The sequence below is a fragment of the Betta splendens genome, chromosome 7 (genome assembly GCF_900634795.4).
Source record: "Betta splendens chromosome 7, fBetSpl5.4, whole genome shotgun sequence".
Lineage (NCBI taxonomy): Eukaryota > Metazoa > Chordata > Actinopteri > Anabantiformes > Osphronemidae > Betta > Betta splendens.
The window spans coordinates 15,380,804-15,407,819 of NC_040887.2; the positions used below are offsets into that span (position 1 = coordinate 15,380,804).

A 27,016-nucleotide genomic window follows, 5' to 3' on the forward strand; every position below is an offset into this window, starting at 1 on the left:
ATGTTTTAGTTGCTGTGAAACAGTCTGCTCATGCTTGAAATGATAATGTAATGGAAATGATTAAAACAGATTCATTTTTTGTGGCTTCTCAAGGTTTTTAGATTGTTGTTTTGAGGAAATACGTGTATATACATTAAGAATATAACATTTTAGAGTTTAATACTTTTATAGTATGACTATTTTCTCTGAGGACTTTAAACAAACATAACGCATCTCGTAATGTGGTAATGGAGGTAAATGAGGTAAATGACTCACATGGTAAGAAGAGCGGTGCTCTCGATCAAGAGGTTTGGTGACAAACATCTTTCCAAGCACAGGGTCAATACTAAACACCTCATTGGGTGGCTGATCCGCTCCCACCCCAGTGATGCTGTATCGGATTGAGATGTCTTGGTCCTGGTCTGAACGAATCTGGAATGAAAAAACAGGAGAGAAAAACTTAAACAAGTCTCTATTTCTAAAAAAAATAAAAATCTCAACCACACAGTTACAGTATACCCAATCTACACCTGTTGGTGCAATATGTACTGCAGGTATTTATTGTTGTGATATAGAACCCTGGAGTTTAATAAGTTTGTCCTTACACAATCTCAGAAACCTGATATTGCATATTTTTTCACCAAGGCACAAACACAAACACCCACTGCACACACTCTCTCACACACAGACACACAGATTCATCACAGTTTGGCATTTCTAGCTACCGCATACTCAGGAATTCCATTAGTGCTCCCGCAGGAAGTGCTATGCGTTCTGTTGGGCAGAATTGGACTTCTTCAAAAGAGAAATTTAAATTCAATACTTCAGGGAGAGAAAAATAAAATCAACATACATTTACTTTGACAGTCAGGTGGTGATTTATATATAAACCCCACCCGCTGGAACCACGCTGAGGACACAGACATGTGAACAAAAACAACAACTAGACACAAGAGTCAAAATACAAGAACCAAATTTTAATTCTTGTGTAATTTGGGCATCAATATGAGGAACAAAACTTTCTGCAGAGGTAAAAAGAATCCAGGGTGCACATCAGAAGAAAATGATTTATTAACTAGGAGAAAAGGGAGACAGAATGTTTTCTGAGAAACAGCCCCTGCATTTTGGTTCAACTTTCCTGGCCACATACACAGCTAATAGGTGCATTACATGGAAGTGCACTGCGAGGCCTGTGATTTGGACTCAAGTGCTGTGTAACTGGGTCTCATCTGGAGGAGTTTTTCAATTTAGTGCCCAAATAGAGTCCGAACCTCCAAGCTTGACATCCTATGAACATCAGCCGGAGTATCAAAATGACTCAGTACTTTAGGATGCACAAATACAGACACACACCCGCAAGCTTGTCTTTCTACCTTTGTGGGACTTCGGCGTCATGCAGTTCCTGGCTGCTAATGCGAATCTTCACCTGAAGTATAAACAAAGCCTAATTTTAACTCCTCAAACCTCAAACCTGCGTCCTGACCCTCAAGATGCTCTTTGAAGTAGCAGCGACTTCCAAAGTGTCTCCACAAAACCAATATGTCCCCACTTCGTAAGGAAGAGGGTCCTCACTCTGCACTGTAGACACACACACACACACACACACACACACACACACACACACACACACACACACACACACACACACACACACACACACACTGGTGAGAGTACTAGCCATCCGTTTTCTTCTAATCAATGACTATTTCAGTGAAGAGCCGAGGTGCCAGAAGAATACAACACCGCCGACTTGTCCCCATCTTTCACCACTCGAGGACCTAATTTAGCTGCACTTCTGACACGCTAGGAGTTCTACCCTGCTGAGAAAATAGCTGGAGCAACTAACAAGGACAAGGGAAGGACGTACAGTACTGGACAGGTGTCATCCACAGTCTTTGTAGTAAAAACCTGTCACCATCGCGGCTATTATCACCAGTTCCCTTTCCTTTGTGTTCATCAGGGTCAACATTAAAGCCCTGGACCTTTCTAATCAAACCAACGTGACCCGTTATAGACACCTCTATTATAGAAATGCCAGAGCGCCTGTCACAACATCCTACTAATGCCGCCTGTGCGTGTCTGCATGTGTGTTTTCTGCGGGGAATAGGGGGGAGGAGGCCGTCAGAATGCACTGCACATATCACGGCGAATTACTGCTGACAGCTATGATAATTAAGGAGCTGCAGGCGTCGGCCGCTATTACTTCAAAGAAACTCCACTCGTTAAACAGCAACAAACTAACAAATACCCAGCCATCAGCCCGCTTGAACTCTCAGTGTACTGCCATTACCCTCCTGTGTAGGCAGAGACTGAAGCCCTGACTCTACGGTAGCTACCTCTCCTGTCACATTATAAAATACAAGCAATTACCACACATCCGCCTGCCAAGCCCACTCCCCCTCTCACTCATCCCCCTTTTTCTCCTCCCTTCACCTTGTCTCCACTTTCCTTCTGCCCTCCCGTCTCCTTCTCTCTCTCATCTCCACTCCTCCCCTTTCCTCTCATCTCTTCCCTCCACGGAGAGAGAGAGAGAGCGAGCGAGCGAGCGAGAGGACAGGGAAACACGTAGTCTCTCATCCATCTCCCTTTTCTTTCGCTTCAGGTCTCTGTGGGGACAGAAGCCATGCATGAAAAATGAAATTACTTCCATTCGTTGGCCTTGGCAGTGGCGTATAAATCCTCACCAGTTAGGAAGTGATAGCTCTCCGTAATTCCATTTGGGTTTACCCCGCCCCCCCGATTTTCCCACCCGTTCCCAAAGTTGCCCTGCTTGGGGGGGGTGCAAAGACGCTGCTGCACTCATTTCTGTCCATTAGCTCTCCTTCCCACAACGTTGATGTGGAGCCCTGGAGAACTGTTGAGGGACGAGGTCCGTACTCATGCATGCTGGATACGTGCATCGCCTGCATGCTTGTTCTATGTAGCACACTAAACTGATTGGGACAACAAGCAAAGTGATGACAAACTGCTTCTGCTGTGATGTCGGCTGTGATTAATAGCGCATGTAATAAATCACATTCGTATATACATGAGATGAGGTAGGAATCCAATAATGAACGTCAAGGAAATGAATAAGCTACAGTAGCTGTTACTGCATGTTATCAGTCTCCTCCTTTTATCGCTGAATATTATGACAGGCGAGCTGTCATTTCAATAGGGATCCGCTCTCACTGTTATTCTGCCATTTCACTTCTAGGGAATGTGCAAAAAAGCAGCATGGGGTGATCACAAAGAGCTAGTCATGACTACGTACTGTACTTTTTTTATTTTCCTTAATAAAAAGAGGGAAACTCTCATACAACACCATCTTGCACCTCACACATGACACATAATGACGCAACACACACACACACACACACACACACACACACACACACACACACACACACACACACACGCACACTTCCACTGGGTAATAAGAAATTCATTTTCAAGAGCACTACTAATAATCAAAAACATTTTTTTCCCTTTGTCTTTTTCTTTCGCCTTCTCTGATTTTGTGTGAGAGAGGGAATGAGCATGAGAAGCACTCAGCTGAAAGAGAGAAAGAGAGAGAGCGAGAGCGAGAGAGAGTCATGACTGTATCGTTTGGCATCAGAAACCAGACACTGTCTAAATGACCTATTTGTCGACAGATCAAAGCAATTCCCTTCATTACTGACAACTTGTCTTCTTCTTAAGGAGATCTTATCAGTGAGCTTAGCTCCCTTCTGCCAGGCAAAACTGAATCAAATGAGAAATTATCATGCCACCGGGTCTTTGGGGAAAACAGAGACGAGGAGATGAAGAGATGGGAATGAATCACTCTTCTCTACCACCGCAGACGCTGGGGTGCAGAGGAATTAAGTCTCTCTTCAAAATGTATATTAACCATCACGAATTGCTACTACTACTCGAAAACAACAACAACAACAACAACAACAAATACTACCACTACTGTGAAAGTATTACATGTATACACAGACAGTGCATACTGTTTTCTTTTCCTCCTTAATTTCTGCTATACAGTAATTAATATTGTTCATGAAAGCTTTTAGCTTTTACCTCTGAATGACGGGCGCTTAATTAGTGTATTTGTGATTGATGTTACTGTACTTTAGGGCATATTCAGCAATTTTAAGATGATCTTGTATTCAATTCCCTCAACTTTTGCGTTTTAATAACATTTCCACAGAGTTGCTGAGCGTTTTCTTTTTTGCAGGTTTCATGTTGTACTCTGTGTCCAAACGCATTCATTAACAAAGACGATCACCAGCCGGTTACTGAACAGGACAAAGGGTGAGCGAGTGAGATGAAATACAGTCATTTAAAGAAAAATATTATATTCTCAGGGACAGTGGCCCTCCTCAAAACATGACACCATGCACACTGTGTATTTCCACAGGTCTGTATTGAAAGAAAGGCCATTACAGTGAAGTTAGTGCTGATGACTTGGAACAAGGATCTGTCGGTTTCAGGGGTTGAAGGATACTGGATGAAAAGAGGGAAACTCAGACATAGAGGATGAATGCAAATTTCATAGACACTACAGTAGTTGAATCTATCAGTGTTAAATAATGGCAAAGCATGTGATTACATAAAACCCAAAGGATTTTCTTGGATGAGATGTTACAGACTGTGCAGACACGTTAGCCAACACTAAAACAAAGTGGTGGTGATACTGTAAAAAGCGTGACCTGACCGAGCGTGCTCCCAAAGTTGAATCCAACAGCACAACCACAAGCAGAAGGTAACGCACAGGAGCCCCTCCAGCAATTAACAGATCAAAGGATCTCTGGTGAAGATGAGCAGAACAGCCGCCATTTGTCTGGAACTGCTGTTATCTATAGCCAGAAGGCTCAGACCACTGAAACTGAAGGTACGCACACGAAATACAGAAATACAGGAAACCTTTCCACTATTGAAAGGTTAACTGACTGTTCAAACTTTAAGACTTATAGTTTAATAAGTCAAACTTCCTTACTACTTTATTATTGGGCTCTGGCTAAGTAGAAATTCTATTAAATTGACCTTGAATGTACAGTATAAGCATTTTATTGATGTTTACCACATGTGTACTATAATATTTATTACTGCAGAGGTGAAAATAAAGCCAAAGAGTCCAGAAAAGGGTTCTCACTGAAAGTAATGAATCCATCTGTATAATGTGTAGGCTGAAAGACAGTTCTGAGTGGGAGCCGAGCTGACACAAACTCCACAAAAAGCCACAGCAGGAATATTAGATCAAAATTAACTTAATTTATCCCGGAAGACATGTCTGTGCCAAGGATGCTCAGTATAACATATTCAAAACAAATGTACAGCGAAAATAGCTGCAGAAGATGAAATGTAGATGAAACATACTCAACGGCCTTATTGACTCTGGCACAAGCTATTTTCCAACAGCTACAGGGGTTTGAAAAGTTAATAGAGAAACATTTCCACTAGCAATCTGTAAAAACAGGTAAAAAAAGCTACAGTACAAGTTCTCACTTACTGTCAACACTGTTTTACTGTATACATATCAGTATATAGTACAAGCATTTTATCTTCCCCATAGTTTTCCAGCTACAGGTCAAATAACAGGTAACACGCTGATTTTAATGTTGTAGTAAAAATGTGAAGTCTAAATGAGATTGAGTGACTGCACGGCCAAGCCATCCCATAACAGCACCAACACTGTTTTAAAGGCAGGTTAGATGCCAAGCAAGAACATGTTTATGTGCTCACACCCCACACCGGACATCTGTGACATCATCAAACATCTGTGACATCATCAAACATCTGCGTGTGCACAGTCTATCCAAACACAGCGTGAGGCGTGAGACGCGGCGCCTCCTCTCACTCCCACTCACACTCTCGCTTAGAAAAACACAACTTGCGGTCAACACGCATATCAATAAATTACAGCGGCTCAGTGCGCCCTCATCTGTATCATAAAGGTTTTATGGCGTGATGGACACATCGCAGCCGCAGACAGGTCACAGACAGGTCACAGTCAGGTGGTTTATGTGTCGCTGAGCCCAACGCACCCGTCCCCGTTTCCACAGCCTCAGTTTGTCAAGCAGTAAAGCCCTGGAATCCTGGACTCCGGGTCAGAAGCCGAGTGGTTAACTCGGAAAAGAAGGAGCCGGGGTTTCATGCTGTGTGCTGCGTCGCGTACGCCCTCCATCCATCTGACGTTTGAGCACAGGCAGAGAGAAAAACACACTTCTGCTGTGAGTCAGCAGAGTGTCTGCATTAGGCGCTTTCCTGTGGCCTATTGAAAACACAGCAGCTTTGATGTGGACCATTATGTCCGTTCAACAGGACGGGCAGCGCTGATGCTGAATGTCTCAATGTGAAGTTAGGCTTTTTGTAAACGAGACAAACCTAAACAGAGAGTATATTCGATGGCGTCTGCGAGGCTCATGTACGTGAGAGCGGCTGTATTAAAACACGGTGTTCGGCGTCTCATTAGGTGGACGTAAGCGTAAGCCCTGCACTGCCGTGTTTTTATTGTTGTCTTCACCTGTTGTTCGTTCCTGCCTCTACATTACAAGGGCGCACGGTGGGAACTACAGAAATGGCAGAAGGGCAGAAAGGCATTCCAGATTTCTCCGTCTTAGGGGGTCTGCGTGACAGAATGGAATGAAGAGATACGCCTTTGTGTGGTCTGAATGAGAGCTGGGAGCGACGCAGGTGAGATTATTAAAAGTCCTTCCTCCACATTAGTGAAAATAACATAGAGTAATGGAAGTTAAGCAGTGAATGACTTTTCCAATTACTGGAGTGTGAAAGGAGTCTGGTCTTTAATAGTGCGGGCTTATGGCAAATTAGAAGTGTTATTCTCCCTGGAGGTAACAATGGAACGACTTGCCCTCTTCGCTCTTTACTTCCAGCCGGGGAGAATGGAAATAAGGCGGCCATTGTGGCCGCGGACAAAGAGCGGCCGCACCCTTGGAGCCTTGGCTTAGCGGGGTTAGCGTGTGAGGGCTGCCGTCTCACCGTCACCACCCACCTCCCCTTTCCTTTGTCACTCCGTTTCATTAGGGGATTGATTAAATTGTGAAATCAAGAGTGTGATGGATGCATGAATGACTTCCCCTAGGCTGTGACAAGGACAATATCAAGGACCCCCTGTTACTTCATTTTCCTCCCTCATCCCTTCATCCCCAGGAAACCCAATTTGGATAATTAGAGTCAAGAGTGTTGGAGACTCGGAGGAGAGAGAGCGAAGCAGTGAGTGGCACAAATTCTGCCGCTGTTGCATTTTCTCCAGCCATTAACCCCCATCCCCATACCCCCCCACCCAATATACAAACACACACTTTGGCACCGTCCACCCTCGTCGTCTTCTTCCCATTCTTTGCCCCTCCCTTGGTTCTTTTTCTTCACACTTAAATCCATCAGGCAACAGGGACGAGCAGAAATGCAGACTAGAAGGAAAACGGAGGGAAGGAAACGGGCGGCAGAGCGAGAGCACTGTACGATAGGATAAATGAAAGTGGCTGCGAATCGACCGCATCAGCAGAACTCTGGAGCAGCGCGCGAGACTTTCTGGCTGGAAAACCTGGAGACAGGAAGTGCAGAGAAGTTGCCAGGGCGGGTTGGATTGGACGTCCGTCTGGCAGGACGGCTCTGCATTGTGAGAGTGTGAGAGAGGAGAGAGATTCTCCCCCCTGACCGGACACGTGACCTTTCTGGGATCCTGTGCTGCTGGAGCGTATTACTCTCACATTGTCTTTGTCTATCGAGTCGCACAGAAGTCCACTTCCATCATTGCGCCCACAAATGTTCAGTGGACACAGTTGAAGGGCTGCTTGGACGGGAACGCACGCAGCGCCATTGTTCCCGCCCCACACGGACCAACACTTCTGAGGTATCATGAGGTAAACAGATGTCTGAGGAGCCAGATGTGAGCGGAAAGGCAAACGGAGGAAAGGTGGTCGGATGGAGGCGGGAGCGGCACGCGCGTTTGATGTCGACTGGAAGCCTGACAAAACGGGCCGCTCCCTGCCAAGCACAGGCGGGATGTGAAGAGGGGCCGGACCCGACCCGGCTGCTGCTGCTGATGATGATGATGATGCTGCTGGGCGTTTAGAGAGGTTCACACGTAGACACACAATAGAGCAACACACTGTCTCACACACACACACACACACACACACACACACACACACACACACACACACACACACACACACACACACACACACACACACACACACACACACACACACACACACACACACACACACACACGACGGCGGCCTCTCGGTGCGTGTGTCAGAATGTTTCCCGGGATGTTCTGGCTCCGTCTAACCATGCGAGGGATTCTGCTTGGCAAACTCCACCTCAGCCAGAGTCCAGCTGTCATCTTGACAAATGAACCTTGGAAGAGTGTGTGTGTGTGTGTGTGTGTGTGTGTGTTTGCATAGCCGCTCATGTGCGTCTGCGGATTCATGCCTCTGCGTTTTTGTTGGAGTGTAAGCACATGTATCATAAGAATGACGCGCAGATGGCCGGTGAGCGTTTTTTTTTTTTTAGCATCTGGCCTGTCAGTCTTTGATTGATCCACATCACAGACATGGAGACGCGCCAGCAGAGGTTGGCGCGTGAACCTCCCAACGCTGAGCGTCTGAAAATCCCCCAGGTGCTGCAGCCGCTCGGCTCCACGCTGAGCAGCCTCCCTTCGCAGCGACGCCGCGTGTGTACAGGTAGCGAGCGGTAAAAATGACCCTTTATAAAGCAGGCGCTCAGATGAAGCGGAACCCTGTCCCCCTCGTGTGCTGAGACGCCGGGCGCTGCTCAAAGAGCGATGCATCACTCCCGTTTTATGAACAACGTGGGATGTTAAAGCTTTTATAGAGCGTTAGGAGGAAATGTGCTTTTCTCCTGGAAATGAAGAGCAAATAAAAATGTGTAAAGCAGCATCAGGGAGTGTTGGGCCAGAAATACTCATAAGCGAGAGGCAATGAGAAACCTGCAAAGTTAAAGGACCAGTTATAAAACAGTGGCAAGTTTTATCTGCCGCTAAACTGTTTATCTTAGGAGGTGTTTTATCATGAGATGCTTTAAAGCTTTTCATTGCACAGTGAGGAGTTTCATGTTCACACACACACACACACACACACACACACACACACACACACACACACACACACACACACACACACACACACACACACACACACACACACACACACACACACACACACTAGTGAGTAATGCTCGCTCATAGACGATCTGTGTGTGTGTGTGTGTGTGTGTGTGTGTGTGTGTGTGTGTGTGTGTGTCTCTGTGGTTCGCGGATCTCACCCACATACAAAAACATGATCACCCCATGACAGTATCCATTATGGCTGCATGAAAAGATTCTGACTGAGGCCTTTCATTGTAAATGACAAAGTAAATAGGATCCGATTATTCTGGTGCAGGCCTCAATTTTGATTTCGCTCACATTTTACCTCCGGTGAAGAAAGAACTAAAGCGGGAAAAATGGAAAAATACAAGCACATTAAGCGAGATTAGAGTTTGACATCGTGCGACTTGCATCCGAAAGCGCTTCAATTCAATCCAAAGACTTCTCCTTTCACAACCCCCCCCCCCTCTCCGTACGTCTGCTAAATGGTTTTGCTTTGTCGTGAATCCATTTTCTCTGGACTGTGCTCGTCTGAGGTGGGAGGACAGAATCAGCTGTTGGCCGCGTCTCTGTGTCGCCCTCATCCGCCCTCCCATCGTATGACCTCTGACCTTTCTGTCCCCTCCGTGCGACCGACCTTGTCTCGTATCTCCAGCGATCGCCCCTCCCGTGTCACCGCTGCTCCCGCCCCCCACCTCCCGCTCAGCCCCCCCCCAATATCTCCCTTCCAATTTCACTCCACATTATTTTTTCATGTCTTCAGAGGAACAGAAATTCTTGGCTCCCCTTCATCCGGCTGATCCGCTGGGTCACGGAAGCCAACCTCCAGGGGACCAGACAGAGGCTGTTTGTTAAGCTGTTATTTATCTCCTTCATAAAGTCCTCCTCATCTCCTATTAAAGAGCCCAGAACTGTTGCCCTTGACTCGCACATAACTCTTGTGTCTTTTGGTGAGATGATTTACTGTTTAATTTAACACCAACTGAACCCAAGAGGGAGCCGCCTGGCGCTGCCTGATGTCATATCAGAGAGCAATGCGTTGGAAGGGATTTGCGAACATGTGTGTGTGTGTTTCTATATACTGCCTGTGCGTGTATGAGCGAGTGGGTAGATGAGGCAGGTTTTTTTTTGTTTGTTTTGTTACTGTAAAGCCTCACTAGTGGAAGCTTCAGGCCTGGATGCGCTCAACAAGGTCACGGTTGGAAATGCTTCTCTTGGAAAATAAACCGATGCTGCAAACGCCTGATGAACATGTTTACCGAGATTTCACGCCACTAATTTCAAAATAATGAGATATTAAAGAGTGAAAATCACATTTAAGTCTCGCTCCTCCGAACACAAGGGGGAACAAAGGCCAAATATCTGAACATAGTAACAATTTATTTTCCCCATCAATGCCAGGAGATTGTAGCAGACTCCATTTCCTGGGGCTGATAAATGTAATTACATTGATCCCACTAATTTCATTACAGGAGAGGAAATGAAGTCATAAGGTAGTTGTTACACTGTACTTTACTGAGAGAGGGGTCTGTCTCATTGTGGGAACTCCAAAAAGTCCATAATTTAATCATTTATTCATGGTTAACTAACTGCTGATTCCTCTTGAACATGCAAATATTTGCTTTTTAGCAATGACCACAAATCGCAGGTGAAATGAATGATCGAACTGATGACACAGTTTAGCCTGGTTTGGACAAAAAATATGACGCATAATGATTTTTCAGGGGGCGAAAACAAATAAAGAGATCTTTTTTGATAAAAAACAAAGAGTAAATGAAAATCCGACATGACTGCGTGCGTGTGTCGCCCACATTGGACCAAGGTCTCCGCTGCCTTTTCCTCTCCTCGCTGCTTTACGGGAGCTCTTTATCTAAAAGAAAATTCATTATGGTGTTTATTATATTTCCCTGACTTGATGGAGTTTATCCAGTGTGTGTGTGCTGACTCTGCACGACTGCCAGGGGAGGAAAAAAAAGCCTTGGCTGCGTCTGAAATCACTGAAGTAAAACTAGACAAAACATAGCCTCCACAGAAATATGCTTGAACACATATACAACGGTGAACAATGTGTGTCTTTATGCGCTTCATAGACTTAGTGAAGTCACACATCTGAGTGTTTTCACAGGCTGAATGTATTTAGCTCCAGTTCTGTGCGGATCTGCACTGGTAAAGCGTTCCATATGAGCAGCACTGCGGTTTCCTAGTGACCGAGCTCTGGATCGGACTGTGATCCTTAAATACTCGCATCCCCGCGTTTCTCCATCCTGTGGTTTCTCTGGTGGACTGTTTATAAAAAAAAAAAAAAAAAAAAAACAACCCAAAACACAGCAGAGTCCTGTTCTCTGGCTGAGCTTCCTCTTCTCTTTGTTCGGGGATAAAGCAGCAATGCGACCAAACAAAACCTCAAACAATGAGCATATACAAAGGCAACAATGTGGCACATGCGCTTTAACGAACCTTTGTTTGCTGCCTGTGTAAGACAAGGAAGCGCTCGCGTGTGCGCGCGTGTGTTTGTTTGCGATTGCGTGTCTGGGAGCGTATGTCTCAGCAGGAGGGAGTGGAGAAGGATGAAGGCGGCAGACTGGAGCAAGTGCTGGTGTTGGCCGGGTGGCGGGTGGCAGATGCCAGAAGGCTTCATTAGACTTGAGGGAGGAGGCCGTGAACAGCAGTTCTCCGGGAAGTCTATCAGACCCCAACACAAACACAGACATGCCTCTAATCCCGGCCGAGCCCTGCATTCCATCCATCCATCCACCCCTCACTCCTTCCTTTCTTTCTATTCTCTCCTTCTCGGCCGAACCCGCCCGTTTTTAGCCCCCTGCCACCCTCTCCAGTGCATTCAGCTCCAGCTCTGCTGCTGCTCAGCTGAGCTCCTTCCGTTCCCCCCCATCCACATGCCTTGTTATTTTTTTACGTCCTCCCCGCGTTTTCGTCTCTGCTTAGTCTGTCAGTGAAGCGGAGAAGTCATTAATCAGTGGTAAATGTACGCGAAGGAGACGGCAGATACCTCGAGGGGGGGGGGTGTCTCATTCTGCTCCGAAAAACGCTTCTTGCAACGTGCTCCGCAGAGAGAGATGCGGAAACTGGAGCACAGGTGCTGCAGCGAGCGCGATAAACACAGGCAGATGCACTGCAGCGCCGCTACACACGGCGACTCCCATTTGAATGTCTGCATTTTGTGAGCGCTTTGGCAGAGACTCTAAAGCTGCCGGCGACAAATACACGGCCCCGGCGAAGCCCCCGGAACAAGCGGCTCCTCCACATAAATGCAGGAGATCAAACACAACGTTCTCCTCGTGTCAGTCAAACACAGGCTTGAGACCCGCACAGATTTTCTCCCTCTGTGCTGCTGTTTTCCTGTCAATATAATTTTCTGCGATCATTGAGGAATGCAGCCGCACTTTATCAGAAAATCAAGCTCCTCTGTCTCAAGGACGGCCGGCAGACAGAAATATCGCCGACCAGAAGAGATATTATCCAATAACTGTTTAGATGAAATTGCAGTAACGCGCACATCGCTTATTCCGACACTTCAAAAATAAACGCTTTCTTTCTGGGAATAATACATCAGTCAGATAAGAACGGCGGTTTAGCCACAACACGGGAGCTTCTAAGGAGCCCATCAACAACAGGTCGTATTCTGTACAGAAGAAGGGCTAAAAAGGGCAAAGGTGAGAGTGATGGTAGAAACGATCAGTGTGAAGTATAATATGAATAAAGGATTAAGACAACGCTGACCTGCGCCTGTAACTCAGACTGAGAACATTTGTCTTGACGCGATCACAGCATTTGACTGGATCCACCTTTACTCACATCCAGCGGGCAGTGGCTCAACTGCGGTATCATCAGACTTTTGTTCACTTTTCCGCTGGCCCCAGTTCTAATAGCGGGTTAAGGAAGTTGGGTGGCGAGGGTGGGGGTGGTTACGTCGAGTCTTTATTTACCCAAGCAAAAGAAATCGATGGCTCCCCGCCGCAGGAGAAGTGTGTGGATCAATGGGAGGTTTCAAAAAGCCTTTGTGAAAAATCAATGTCCCTTACATGCTATTGATGGCTGTTTGGAAGCAGAACACACAGAAAGACAAAGAACACCTGTTTGTTGGGAAAAACGTCTCCTCTACTCTTTGTTTTAGTCTTTCTGGAGCTCTTCTGGAGTCTTGAATTTGTTTCTCCTACCGTCCCTTAAAAACCGCAGCTCCGCTCCTACAGATTTGTCGCGGGGAACGTCACTGCCAGGCTGCGATCGGTGCAACTCCGCGCTAGAGGCAGAAAAAAACCACTAAACACGAACACAACACCTTGATGTGCAGTCGAGAAACCTGACGTGCCGGAGCAATTATTTCACCGCTGCTATTAATAAAAAAAGCAGTCAATAACATTTCACCCAGCTCTGACACCGTCCTGGCTTTAAAGAGCGATGGGAGTACAGTGCTGCCAAGACTTTACAGAGGCAGTCACCGTTTCCCCGGAGCCACGTCAGGCTGAGAGCTCGCAGGCCATTCAGCGGGCTCTCAGCCTGACACCTGCCGCATCCGGCGCCGGCCCGATCAAAGCGGCGGCGCCGCAGACCTGCCGAGGCGCAGGTGAGGGCTGCTGTCACCGGCACCCGTCCAACCCATGGCAGCCGGGCCGGGGCCCAGAGGAGGGCGGCGGGCGGCGACGGGAGGCCGGTGCCTGACAGAGGCGCCCATTAGGAGCGGGAGCCGCTTCGCAGGCCATCAGAGGAGGCATCGCACAGCCCCAGCGCTCCGAATATGCAGAAAGTTAGAGTCCGATTAAAAGGTTTTAATGTCAGAGCATCGACACTGGCTTCGAAGAACCCAAACAGATGCTCGTGATCTTTGAGCCTCAACAGAGGAACGAAGAGGTTATAAAAGTGGACTAAAGACATAAACTACGGCCAAATCACTCTTTCGCCGTCCAACCCCCAGAGCTGTCTCCTTGTTAAAATCTCCAGTTCTCACTATAGCTCGTCTCGCCCTCCAGTCATCATTAAAGAGAAAGTCGGGCGCCTGAGAGCCCGACAAAGGCATCAACACGCATCACTTCTCCTCCGCTCTAAACGGTCCACTCTAAGCAATCCACCAGCCCCTGACGGACCTATTTACTGCACAAAGTGGATTGTGTTTGGCTACACACTCGACTTCCAAACGCTCCTCTGACGCCCTCTCTCTCTCCCCGTCTCTCGGCCCTGACTGGCTCAGAACTGTCCGGCCGCTTTATGACTGGTGTGAGGGCGGCGCCGTGCCAGGCTGATGGGACGCACTCCAGCTGCAGGAGGCGGCGCACTCACAGAGACAAAGGCTCGCAGAGTCTCACCCCCTTCACTGCGTGTTTGAGTTTTACAGTAAAAAAAAAAAAAAAAAAAAAAAAGTTTCCTGCAAGAAGCGATCCAGGCTTTTCCCCGAAGGATTGGATGAAACCCAGCTGAAAAACAAAGAAGAGAAACAAAAGTGGGGGGAAGTGCTTCTTTTGCACAATTTAAAACCCGAAAGAGATAAAGCGTAAGGGGTTTGTAAACAGCGAGGAAAAGCTGATGGCTAGATATTCCAGATAAAGAGAGAAGAATAGCGGGAGCGGGAGCGGGAATGGCTGCGTTTTGATGGATTACGGCGCGTTGGGGGGGGGGGTTCTGCCTCCTGTGAATGTTAAACGCCGCGTCCACGCAGACACTTACTCACGCGTTGGGTTTTTTGCCTTTCATCCACCTCTCCGCTCGGCCGGTGCAGGCGCGACCTTCAGCCTTCACCGTGCTGTGTTTGTGTTTGGTACAGAAATTAAATTTGCAGCGATGGGAGTCGGTTGGTTTTACAACATCCTAATGTGGAATGCTAAGCGGGCGGGCGGGCGGACGGCTTCATGGAATGCTGATGAGGCCGATGAGACGCTCCCGCGCTCGTCTCCACGCGTGGCTGCACATGAGCGGGATGACGATGCGCTCGGGCCATTTCTCATGTTGTTACCTGAGATTCGTTTAAGTTTTATGTGCTTAGTCTGGCATTGGGGGGGGTCTAAGGTTAGGGGGGACCCCCGTCTTGCGCTTTTGGGCCCGAGAACAGCAATTTCTCATATATCCTCCTTACATTTCAAAGCAGGCCTGGAGTTATTGCTACAGTAAAGATTGTGTGACAAATTGTATTGTTATAAGGGAGCTATAAAAATGAAACTGAACTTCAGGCAACCTTCTTGAAACAGCCCGATAAAGGATGTGTAAAGGAGCAGAAATAATCACCCCTTTCACTGCGAACCCAGAGACTTTGACTGCTTAGCTGTTTTGAAGCCAGCTCTGCCTGTGAAGAGAAAACTTCTCAGGTCCAATCAGGGCTGTTTAAATACCTTACGAATTTGTGGCTGTAATTACGAAACATCAGCGGAACACAATATACAGTAATCATCAGCGAGGTTGTGGGGAACAAACCAGTTATGCTAATGCATTTCTGTTCTCTATCACTGTCTGTCACACGCCCCCAATCAGCATCAGCCGTGAAGTGCCCTCCAGAAATCCCAGCTGTGAATTCAGAACGAATCAGCGATGCAGCCCGTGAAATGTGTCACTTACGCTGACGAGCATCTGAGGGAACGGTCCTCGCGAGTTCTCGGCCACGTTAATGGGCGGGATCACCCAGTCCCTCTTGTGCCGCCGCAGACCCTTGGAGCGGACCGGGCCGGAGCTGGAGAACTTGATGACAGGAGGTGTTGCTGGGAACGGCTCCTCGTCTGCCCTCTCGGCGCCTCTCCCAGCTTCGTTCGTGACCTTGAACACAACACATGGCTTTATTTAGTGAGGCTGTATGTGACTTGGCCGCTAACTCGCGTTGTGCCCGAGGGCCTGTGCATTCAGGGGAGTTCATCTTATTCTGACTAACCTGGAGTGTGGCTTCAACGAGCCTGATAGCAGGCTTCCCACACACAGTAAGTCGTTCCCAATCAGCGGAAGCTGTTTAGAGACCAGTGTGACCCAGCACTTTTAAAAGGGAGCACACTTTACCCGAAAGAAACAAAACTGGAGGAGCTGTACAGTAACTGGATAATCAGGTCAGCAGGGATGAAATATCATTAAAGTGATAAATGTATATTATTATGTCAAATCCTTATAGCTTAATAAGTGTTGTCACTCTAAGAGCATTTCTGGTGACTGATACTTAACAGAACCCCATTACCAGTCACGTCTGAGCCTGTCTTGTCCCTGTGCTGTGGTTTATATAGTGTGAATGGTCAATAGGAGTCTTCACAGCAAGCTGGAGAACGTGACGCTCCTTTAGTTGCACAAAAGCACTGCTCTCAATAAATGTGTTCCAGCAGCAACTGCAGTGAGGAAGACGAGCTCCGTGCAGTCTGTGCGATCTTCCTCCTGTCGTTGTGCTGCAGACCTGCAGCACACACGTACTGTGCCCAGTGTTCCGTCTAACATACTGTTTGTGTCATCACTGCCGTACTGTGGGGTAATTTATACCACGTTACTATGGAAACAAAGTGCACAGTACGTTTTCACCTAATGACATTCATTCTCTGACAGTTTTTACGACTTAACATGAAATCAGGGCACATGTGGACCACATCAGGGATGACGTGCTCACATTATACTCCATGAGGTGTAACTCTGACACTGGTGTTTAATTTGGGAGGACAAATGTTGCTGAACCTTTGCCTTATGTGGGAACATCTACTGGAATCAGGCAGACTGGTTTGACAAATGGCAAATGATTCTGTGAAATGGTTCGTGAGGCCACTGCAGCTGTTTATTACCAATATTACATCATTACAATATTGCATTATTACTGTTACAGTAGAATTCATCGTCTTTAGTCAAAGTAAGGCAAACCCATACAATGAATGTGAGGGATTAGTAAAATAAACAACTACTGTGAGAGTCCAAATGTACCATTTGTTATGTAAAACTATGCTGAATGGGCTTTTAGGGTTTTATGAGTGTATGCTAATTAGCTGTGAAAAGGGCAGAGAGGTGCTGCTATTTATTTATTAACAAGTCAAATAAAGTCAATAATATCATTTGTTTATGTCATTTGTCTCATGTAGTTGATATCGTAAGTATGAGCAACAAGTCAGGAATTCTCTTTCACTGCACAGAGTAAGGTTAAGACTAAATGGGTAATAAAAAAACGGCACTGTGTGAAGTTCAATAAATAAAATCTTCATATACGTGTGTGTGCTGCATACAGTATATTCTGTATGTGAATCGAGTTTATGTGAATAATGCCATAAACTTCAGACTTTGGCATTTACTCCTTAAAAAGCCTATAAACAGAGGGCGTGTGAGTTTACGGCCTCCTTCGGAGGACAGTGACAGCTGAATCACAGACGCAGGCTTCAATCACGCGCCGCTCTCCCATCGTGCACTCCCCGCGCGTGTGCACGGAGGCGCGGCCGCCACAAACCTGTCCCCATGAAGGATGCTCGCATTCGCAGCTCTAAAGGCTCCCATTTCCAATCGCGCCCAACGTTAACTTGCCAGTGGGTCGGGAGATGCGCATCAAACCAGGAGAGAAACTGCAGCAGCTCTGACTGTTGAGGAACCTGAGTGCAGGCAAACGCGTGGTCATGTGCGTTGAAGCCCCTGCTTCCGTCGCAGCATCAGCGCATCGTGCTCGTGGCGTCGCCGGCTACACGGCGGCGGCAGCGGTGCCGTGTGCTGCACTAAATAACTTAGCAGTGAGCACAGCTGTTCTCCTGCATATCTCAGTGTTACTGTACCAAGCAGTGAAAAACGTGTCAGGAATTCAGTCACAAGAAATCACTGCTGAAGCTATGCATCGCCCGCTCTCTGTCTCAACCCCCCCCCCTCGCTGTGCTATTGTTTTCTCTGCGTGTCTCCTCCCAGTCAGCGGGTCCTGACAGCTTGTCTCAGTAACAGTGATCCCTCCAGCGCCGTGCGGCGTTGGGCCGATGGTGCAGCGGCAGGTAAAACAGCAGCGCGCAGCTTCGCCTCCCAACACTCCCACCAGCGAGCCCCAGCACATCCCACTGCACGCCGTCGCCATATCTGCCCCAGGGGCGAAAGTGGAGCGAGGGCGAGCGAGCGAGCGAGCGAGCGAGAGAGACACCTTCCAATTATTCAGCATTTGGTGGATGGGTGGAAAATAGGTAAATAATAAAGGCACACCAGCAAAAACTGAAGCAGAACGCAGCGTTATTGACTCAAGGTTTAGTCGACCTTTAACTCCAGCAAAAATCGAGGATGGAATTAAAAACGTAAAATCAGATAATCCACCTCCAGTTCCTCCATCAGTGGGGAAAAACTCAAATGATGCTATGATTAGACTTTTTACACAGTAATACATTCATTTTTAATAATTAGATCTTTCTCTTTCAGTAAATACATTTTGGTACCAAGCTCCACCTTTCCTCCATCACCCCTTGTGTCTAATCTATAGATGAATCATGGGGTCATGGGTCAGAACCCCACAAGCAGCAGAAACTCCGTCCGCGCGGTTAAACACCCGCATCCGGCCCCGCATCCAAAAGCGATGAACTGATATGAGATGTGTGAAACTTACACGCCTGTGCGCTTTTTAATCAAAAGCTGAATAGAGCCGAGCTCCGACTCCAAAATCTAGTAATGCTGATGTAACCGCGCACCTTAGCGCTGTGTTACACAGAGAGAATGAGCGGTGATGCAAGACAGACTGTGAGGAGGAAAAAAAAAAGACTAAACAACTGAAACACACTCACCAGAGATGAGGGAAAAGTGTTCAGTTTCACTACTTCAGAGAAAACAGTGTGGGCAGCGGGTGGAGAACAGCGAACGCTCAATTAACAAACATTTACATAGAGCGGAAAACATGACTGTTCTCATTCCTCTCAGTGTTTCACTGTATATCACTCATGCGGAGCTGTCTTACAGATCCTCCCCACAATTTAACAGCGAAAATAAAAAAACACATGGCAAAAGCACGAGATTTGGTACAATGCAGTGTGCAAAAAAGGCTTTTCTCTTTGTGTCACTGTGTTCTCGCCTGGTCAAGATCCCTCAGAGAGTTGGCTTGTATCTGCCAGAGGAAACAAAGCTTTCAAGGCTGACTTCATTAGACGGACGCTCAGGAGAAAAGCTTTTAGGTCTGCTTTAAAGGAAACGTGTCAAACAGCCGGCATATGGTGTGTATGTGGCTGCGTGAGGGGGGCCGGGGGGGGGCAGCGGGTTCTGGGCTCCGAGTGTCATGTTCATTTTCATCAGCGGAGCACCGCGTTTCAGACGTCACCCGAACGCAGCGCAGACCGGGGCCACTCTCCCGGTGACGACGCGGAGGAGAGAGGAGCTGCTGGCACTCAGATGTAAAGAAATGAAGTGGGAGAAGATCGCATTTTAGCATTAGAGCGAGGAAAAAAAAAGAAAAAGATGTGCTGCTCCATCTCCATCGGGCGCATGGACGGATGCTTTGTGCCAAATCTGTTCTATTACCGCTTGTTTGCCATGAACAAAATCCCAGTCGTGTCAGCGGAGCAACAGAAGCTCCACAGCAACTGTAAGAAAAAGTTCTAACGCGACTTTGCTTCAGCCGCTGAACTTTTTCAGCATTTTAACTTATTGTTTTAACTTATGCAGTTCTTTCACGGCGATCAGGCTGCTGCTGCTGACACGATTTTCATAATAAAATTAACAACAATAACAAACAAATTAGCTTGGCCAGTGCTGGTTAATTTACCCTGCATTGTAATGACCGCTGTTACTCTGCTCTAATAAGCTGATCGGACTAATGAAACAAAGGCAGGGGGGGGTTTAAATGACAATGATTTCTCCTACTTCTTTCCACAGAACCCATTGGACCTGCGGTGATAAAGTGGTTAAAGTAACATATTACCCAACTCATCCTTCAAACATACTAAAACATCCTCATAATGTACTGTAGAAGGTAGACATAGAATAAGATTTTCCTATTTGTGGAAGTGTGGAAATAAAAGCATAATAGTATTGTCTTTGTGCTTTGTGCGCCTTTGACCACTAGGGGCGCTACAAACCCTAAAACTGAAACTCTCGCTCTGATGCTCACAGCTCAAAGCGGCTCGGCGCTGTACCGCCCTTCCCTCTACCCCCGTGTAAGAGGGGAGGATAATTATCCCAACACATGTTGCTGTGCTGCGTGCCTGTTGTAGTGTGCGACAGGCTCGCTGAAACGCGCACAGGATCCTTTGCATTCAGTCAATATTCAGGAGACCAGCCTCCGCCAAGCGTGGGCAAACGGGGTCTGTCAGCAGCGCGAGATGAGACAGATGCGAGCCGCGTCTGGACTAATGTATTCTTCTTCTTCACAGAGACAGGGCAGCTTAGTGGGCTTGACCGCGGGGGACGGTTGCCCCACATCCCACCAGCGCAGCCAGGAAAGGCAGAGGTGGAGTGAGACATGTTGGGGATTGGAATCCGTGGGATCAGGAGAAAGGTTGTCAGAAGCAGATGTGACCCCCTCCTCCCTCTCCTCCCACCGTCTGCCTAAATAAGTCATGCTCCAGATCCTTTTATCTACACATGCTAACAGGTACTAGTGAGTTCCCCGAGGAGAAACAGACAGAGGAAAAGAAAGAGAAACCAGACCGAGCGCAGAGAGCTGGAGAAAGAGTTGTGCCCATCACTGCTGCAAAAAGGCTTAAGTGGGTTTTCTCCAGTCACGGTGTAATTCTGATCTAAACCTGCAGCTCAGAGTCGTTCTTTTATTATTCAGACTTGCTGAAATAAGGGAAGTACAGGCAGGTGATGAAATTCCTAAAAAAACTGGTTAAGCATAAATGTCTGTGCAATTATTTATCCCCTTCTCCTTCACCCCCCATTTTGTGGTGCATTGGTTTTAAAGAGGGGGTGAAGGATTATTATTATAAAGATGGAGGGAAAAGAGCAGAAACAAACCAGAGTCAGACAAAATAATCTCATGGTTCATCTTAAGTGATTTCACAGATTTCAAGTTCGGGTCATGCTCGTCTTAGACAAACAGCCCACCGACAGAGGTTCATTTGGCCCATTTGAGCCGTTTAGCTTTAAATTAACTTCTGAACGAAGCACGCTGACGTTGCTTCAGAATTTGGTCGTCCACTGAACGTAAAGTCTGATTACAGGAAATAAAACAGCTCATGGTTTTATACACAGGCCCCAGGACACCCCTGAAAATGTGACTGCGTCCTCTAAGAGGAGACAAGATGAACTCTCTGTGCTCTAAACAAACACACCAACATTTACAATTACACGGAAAACGAGCGTAGTTCACACTCGATTCGACATAATCTGTCACAAGGAAAACCAACATGGGTGCTCACATACCAGACACACACTGATGCTATGTGAGCGGGAGTCAGTGAGTGTGAAATGGATGCAGGCCCCCAGCCCTGGTGCCATCCGCCTCAGCCAACTGGCGCTGATCCCAGCTCTTCCCCTCCACGCCACTGCCTCCCTAAAACCCTGCACGCTTTGATATCAGCCAGCCCCTGGCTACCCAGACATCTGGAAGTTATTATTCAACAGAGCACGCCACAAAGCGCCGTTTCCATAATGAAACATTACGTTTTTTGTCTCAACTGTTCCAGGCTCCCGCTCGCTCTGATGCGGGTGCCCTGACCTCCGACCTCGCCTCGCACTCCGGCTCTTTTGTCTGCGTGTTCGCGGCCCCTCGCGGCCCTCACGCTCACCCGGAAAAGCGATGGAACAGCCAGTTACTTGACTCTTAGCACGCTGTTTAACTGTACTAATCAGCGGAGCATCTACTGTTAGACGGCAGGAACCACTGAAGGCCAACATATAGTGAAAACAACATCATCCTCACGGCCAGGGTCAATAGACGCTGTGCTGCCTTGTGTTTCACTCCTCCTCTGTTGGTCTGATTCTACCACTGACTTTTGGCCCTGCACTTTACAAAAACAGCACATTTGACAACATATTTGACAGTTTGTAAAGGACTTGAAGTGCTGCCCCTCGAAACATAAATGTTCAATGTGTAATTACTTTCAGTATTCAGTACGCAGTCATCTAAACTAACCTTGCTGGCATCAGAGAAGTTTTGCATTCATTTTATTATGTGGTTACTTGGAAATTAAAATGATGTTGTCAGTGGTGAATAACTTACAGATTAGAGCGACGCAGTGGAAAATGGCCTCTGAAGTGGATTTTTCATGAAAGGTTATGTGCTTCTCACTGGATGCTGGTTCCATGAAGCTGGCGTTGACTGCTGGTGCCAATCACACGCCGGGTTCTGGGCGAGATGTCCAGAACTTCCCCGTGTCTGTGAGCCCAGGCCTGCAGTCACGTGCGTTTCATTTGCCTAATCCCATTAGATGAACAGGTCTGGCCTGGTGCAGCTCCACCGCCGAGGCGGCTGTGAAGCAGGCTGCTCTCCTCTGGCCTGAGGTCTGGCAGCTTTTAAATAAAGGAGGAAGAGTCGTGGACCCCTGGGGGCATCCGAGGCATGGCATGTTTTCCAATAGCATCTCATGGCTGAGGGGGATCGTACTCTACCCCTGTGGCAGTGCGATGGTATCACTTGTCCTCCTCTCCCCCAAGGAGTTTTGACCTGATTCTCAGCTGTTACTATCACAAGACCCCAGGAGAAAATGTGAAATGCAGCGACTCTGGGACCATAATTGCAGCGTGGCGTCTGTGTGTCAGCGGCTGTGCTCAGCGCCATACGTGACGTACCTCATTATTATTCTGCCGAGGTGGCGGCGGGTCGATCGGTGCCAGTTGGACCACGGTCTCCCACACTCGTTCGTGTGGACCGTGCGCTGTCAGTTTAAACTGGACCGGCTCATCCAGGCTGGCGCTCGCTCCCCGGGCAACGATAGATCCATCTGCCGTCACGCTGAAGTTGGGGTCACTGCTCTGGAAAATCACCGCTTCGTTCCCCGTGCAGTCGTCAAACTCCACTGTAGACAGGAAAAGTGACAAGGCTTTAATATAATGTTATTACAGCAGCTGATTTCAGTGAGAGCAGAGTAATAAAACCTACATGAAGTATATGCAGATTACAGATGAGGTCAAAGTTCACACACAACACTCACACTGACTTTAAGGCAGCTTCTTACTGTACAGTTGAATCACCTGACACTCTGTAGGCAAAGAATGTGTCTACTGTACTGTACATTGGACTGAAATCTGGCTGCTTTTTATAGTTTCTCTAACTTAGTCTCTCGCCAGTTTAAACATAATCATGTCTTTCATAAAGCTGCTGAAGACTGATAGTCTGAATGAGCCAAACTTTGCGCATATTCCGTTTGTTCATAGGTGGAAATGCATAATTTTCAGCTGTGTACAGTAGGACGTGGGTGAGGACATTGCCTCACATTCCACGCCCGTGTGCTACACATTAGCCTCTAAGCTGGATCAATAACCGGTGTGCGCTGCAAGGAAGCAGCTAGGGTTGCATCCAGCGAGTATCCAACAGAAATAAGCTGAGGTACTTAGAATGCAGACATGTACAGATGCACAGCGATCGGGGGGAGATCAACATACACCAGGAAGAGAATCTCTGGAGGTTCAAGAGGATACGCTATACTGTAGCACCGGCTCAGTTGGATGCGTCTGGTGTTGTAATGACACTCGTGTTACATCGTTTGAGGAAGTCTATCACAGGTCACGAGACGATGAGGAGATGAGTCAGAGCGACTGTAACTCTCTTCCTCATTACCTTCCTCCCCCGTGGCTCCTGCAGCCGTCCCTCTCCGGGATCACTACGTCTAGACAGTAAATCGTGAGAACCCCGGACCTACGAGCTGTAAGCCACCGGCTCCTCTCCCCTTTCTTCCCACGTCTGCACAACAGCTGAAACATGTCTCCTATTACGGAAAGTAAACTGCGAGTGGCTCTGGGTTTTTGTTTCATCTGGCTATAAAAATGCCCGTGATCATGTCAATATCCGTCTCTGTGAAGCCAGCGATCCAGACAGAGCCCCACAGATCAGTCAGAGGGACGGCTCCGCGCCACCACTCTGTCCATCCATTGCAGCAGGTGCTGCGCAAGCGTCCCGTTCGAGACAGGAGGTGACAAATGAGATGGATTAGGGCAACATACACTGCATCAAGGAGCGGAAAAGCTTCCTGCGTGCAGCGCGTTGCTTCTCTCTTTGCTGAGCTCTTCTACCGCAAACAAAAAGGCTAAAAAGTGTGTTTTCCCCATTCCGCCAGTCGCGCTCCCTTCTCCTTTCATCCCGTCTGATCTCCTCTATCATTATTTTTTGCAGATTCTCAAAGATTTGATTTGGAAGGTGGGGAGTGACAATAACAGACACACCAGTTGGCAAACATGTGTCTCTGCAAATAGAGCTTTGGAAGGCTGCCTGATTACATTAGCAGGGAGAAGGTGTCAGAAATGGAACTCAAAGCAGACTTTATTTCTGAGTGCTTGTATGTGTGAAACAGTCAAACACCGGAAAAACAACAAGGCACGTGAGCAGCAGGTGGCCTGCAGCCCCATCTCTCCTCGTCCTCCATTCATTGTCCCCTCTCCCTCCGAGCTAGGCCTGCAGCCAGCAGCGCACGGCTGGTGGAGTCCCATGCGCTGCTGATTCATACTGAAGGACAAAGACGTCTTAAAAGCACCTAAAAAAACTGATTAACTAACATAATAATCATAGTTTCCAGTAAGACGTCCATTTGCATTGTCATTGCCCTGTATTGGTCTCCTCATTCTGATTCGATCATATCGTGAGCGGCGGCGGAGGGCAGGAAATAGGATTGCCTTAAGACATCCTCTCTCTGGGAGGTGATGTCATGCGCTGCTTCCTATTTGTTTACTGGCTTGAGAAAGAAAAGATACATAATACAGCACGGGATGGTTCGGCTGGGTCGATGTCCCACGCGTACGATGGAACAATGTGAGCATCTGCCTCGACCAACAAATCTATGTATGTTTTAGGGATAATTGATAAAATTCAAGATTAATGAGCCAACAAACTACTAGATGAGTGCTGTAGTGGTGTGTGCTGTAGGTGTGCAGTCAGCGTGCGTAGGCATTGCTTTCCCATTGTTGCCGGCATGTCTCAACAATGACAAGCTGAACTAACTGCACCAATACCCACACACAAATGGAGTGACAGGCTGCGCATGGAGCACCCAGAGGCTCTTGTTCGTGCACCAATTAAAGAAAAAGGCATTGCCAATTTTACTTCCCCATCAACACACACGCGCGTACGGGCGACGCACACAAGCGCGCCGAGCCACCGACGGCTCGTGTTTGCGCCCGGTGGGGGTCGATAGCGCTATAAGGGAGATTATAAAAATCGGCCAACAACGGAGCGATGGAGCCCAGCGGCACAGTGCTGCACATTAACAAGTTGTCTAAAGCAGTGGGCCCAGGTTGTGCATTGATCTGGCAAATAACACAGGCGCCCCAGTGTGCAGAGCAGCAAGCCCAGCACTTTTCCAGCCGCCTCGTCAATGTGAGCAGTCGCACCCCCGAAATGTTACAAATGCCGCCGCCATGTGCGCTCGCATGCGTCGACACGACGTCGGCAGCGGCCTCTGTCGCCGCCGCTCGGAAGGCGGCGAAACGACGCTCCGTGTGCTTAGATAATATCACACCCCAGCCCCATCTTCACGCACCCCCCCCCCCCTTGATTTTTCTAATTAAAGTTTCCTTTCGCCCTCCAACAAGACAAGGACAAGAAGGAGAGAAAAGAGCTGTGACCTTCTCGCGGTGCTCTCTGGACAGCCCGACAGGAAGTAGGTGACAAGTGTTGAAAGGGAAGTGAGAAAGGGATCCAGACAGCGGAGAGGGAAAAGGCTGCGGAGTGACAGGAAGAAGGTGAGAGGAGACGCTGGGAGGAGGGGAAGGGCAGGGAGCGCGAGAGAGGCGGAGGAGAAGATGGAGGATGTTTAGAGGTGGCAATCACCCAGACGCTGGAGTGAACCAGAGAACGTTAAAGAGGAGCCGGGGAACTGGGGGGAAAAGCTCGTAGGCAGATTGGTGCTGCTAAAGTGGAGAATCTCCAGAGAATCTCAAAGTATGCTGCATTGAACTCATCAGATGTCACCCTGCCCTGCAAATAGTAAAGAAACACTTCATAGTAGTCCTGGGTCAGGCTCCTCTTTGCTACAATCAGGCCCATTGAGGATGGAGAGGAGGAGGGTGGTGGTGGTGGTGGTGAGGTGGAGGCTCAGGAGGCTGGGGGGAGGGGGGGGCAGGGCCTGGCACTGGAGTCCTGGCTCGGTGAACTGGCTCTCTCTCACACAGATACATTGGAATGGATGGGATGCTCAGATGGCTGTTTAAACAGGTTAATTGGGCTGCACCCCCCCCCCCCCCCTCCCCGAGAGATCGGGACAGATGGACGGATGGGTAGAACAGGAGAGGAGAGGAAAAGAGAGAGCAAAGCAGGGAAAGAGGGAGCGTGGCGGAGCCCAGAGGGACGGGAACAGAGGGCGGGACGACGGGAAGGACGGCGGGGGACGAGCGTGGCCGCCGATCAGACGCTCCGCGGGGAGCGCGCGGTCTAATCAGAGCCGAGCCCAGTTCTGCGGCGGGCCGGGCCCTGAGCGACCGGCTGAACAGGCCTGAGAGGGGCCAATAAAGTGGGGATGAAGGTTGGATCAGAAGCCGCTGGGGGAGGCGGGTCAGAGGAGACACACACACACACACACACACACACACACACACACACACACACACACACACACACACACACACACACACACACACACACACAGTAAGGACACTATCTGAGATGAAGTCTTCAAGCTCCACATGACAGACATGGAATCAAACCTAATAACCTGTGCATTCTCCAACATCCCTTCGTGAGAGGAGCCTATGATGTGCATAAAGTGCTGCCGTATTAAGTCCTACACGGAGGTAAAAGCTACTTATCAGTCAAACGCGCATCAAAGCGCAGCTATTCTTTCAGTACAGCGTTTCAGACCTGCTCGTGTTGTTCCAATGATCCGACTCTTTCATGTTTTTCCTGCATTTTATGTTCAGACAGTCGGCGCAAACTTCTGTTATGCTATG

General features: G+C 48.1%; 1 protein-coding gene across 3 annotated transcripts in view; it reads right to left on the reverse strand.

Annotated features, from left to right (window-relative positions):
• The window catches only part of LOC114858988 (cadherin-4-like), a 170,627-nt gene that overhangs the window by 30,023 nt on the left and 113,588 nt on the right, over window positions 1-27,016 (reverse strand). For 2 of the 3 annotated variants that reach the window (XM_041071577.2, XM_029156792.3), the window contains 3 exons: window positions 22,712-22,938; window positions 15,641-15,835; window positions 256-411 (listed from right to left, as the gene is read on the reverse strand). In XM_041071577.2, coding sequence (XP_040927511.1) covers window positions 256-411; window positions 15,641-15,835; window positions 22,712-22,938 — 578 coding nt within the window. Of the gene's footprint in view, window positions 1-255; window positions 412-13,026; window positions 13,438-15,640; window positions 15,836-22,711; window positions 22,939-27,016 lie in introns of those variants that run through there. The other variant, XM_055510547.1, reaches the window with a different exon arrangement.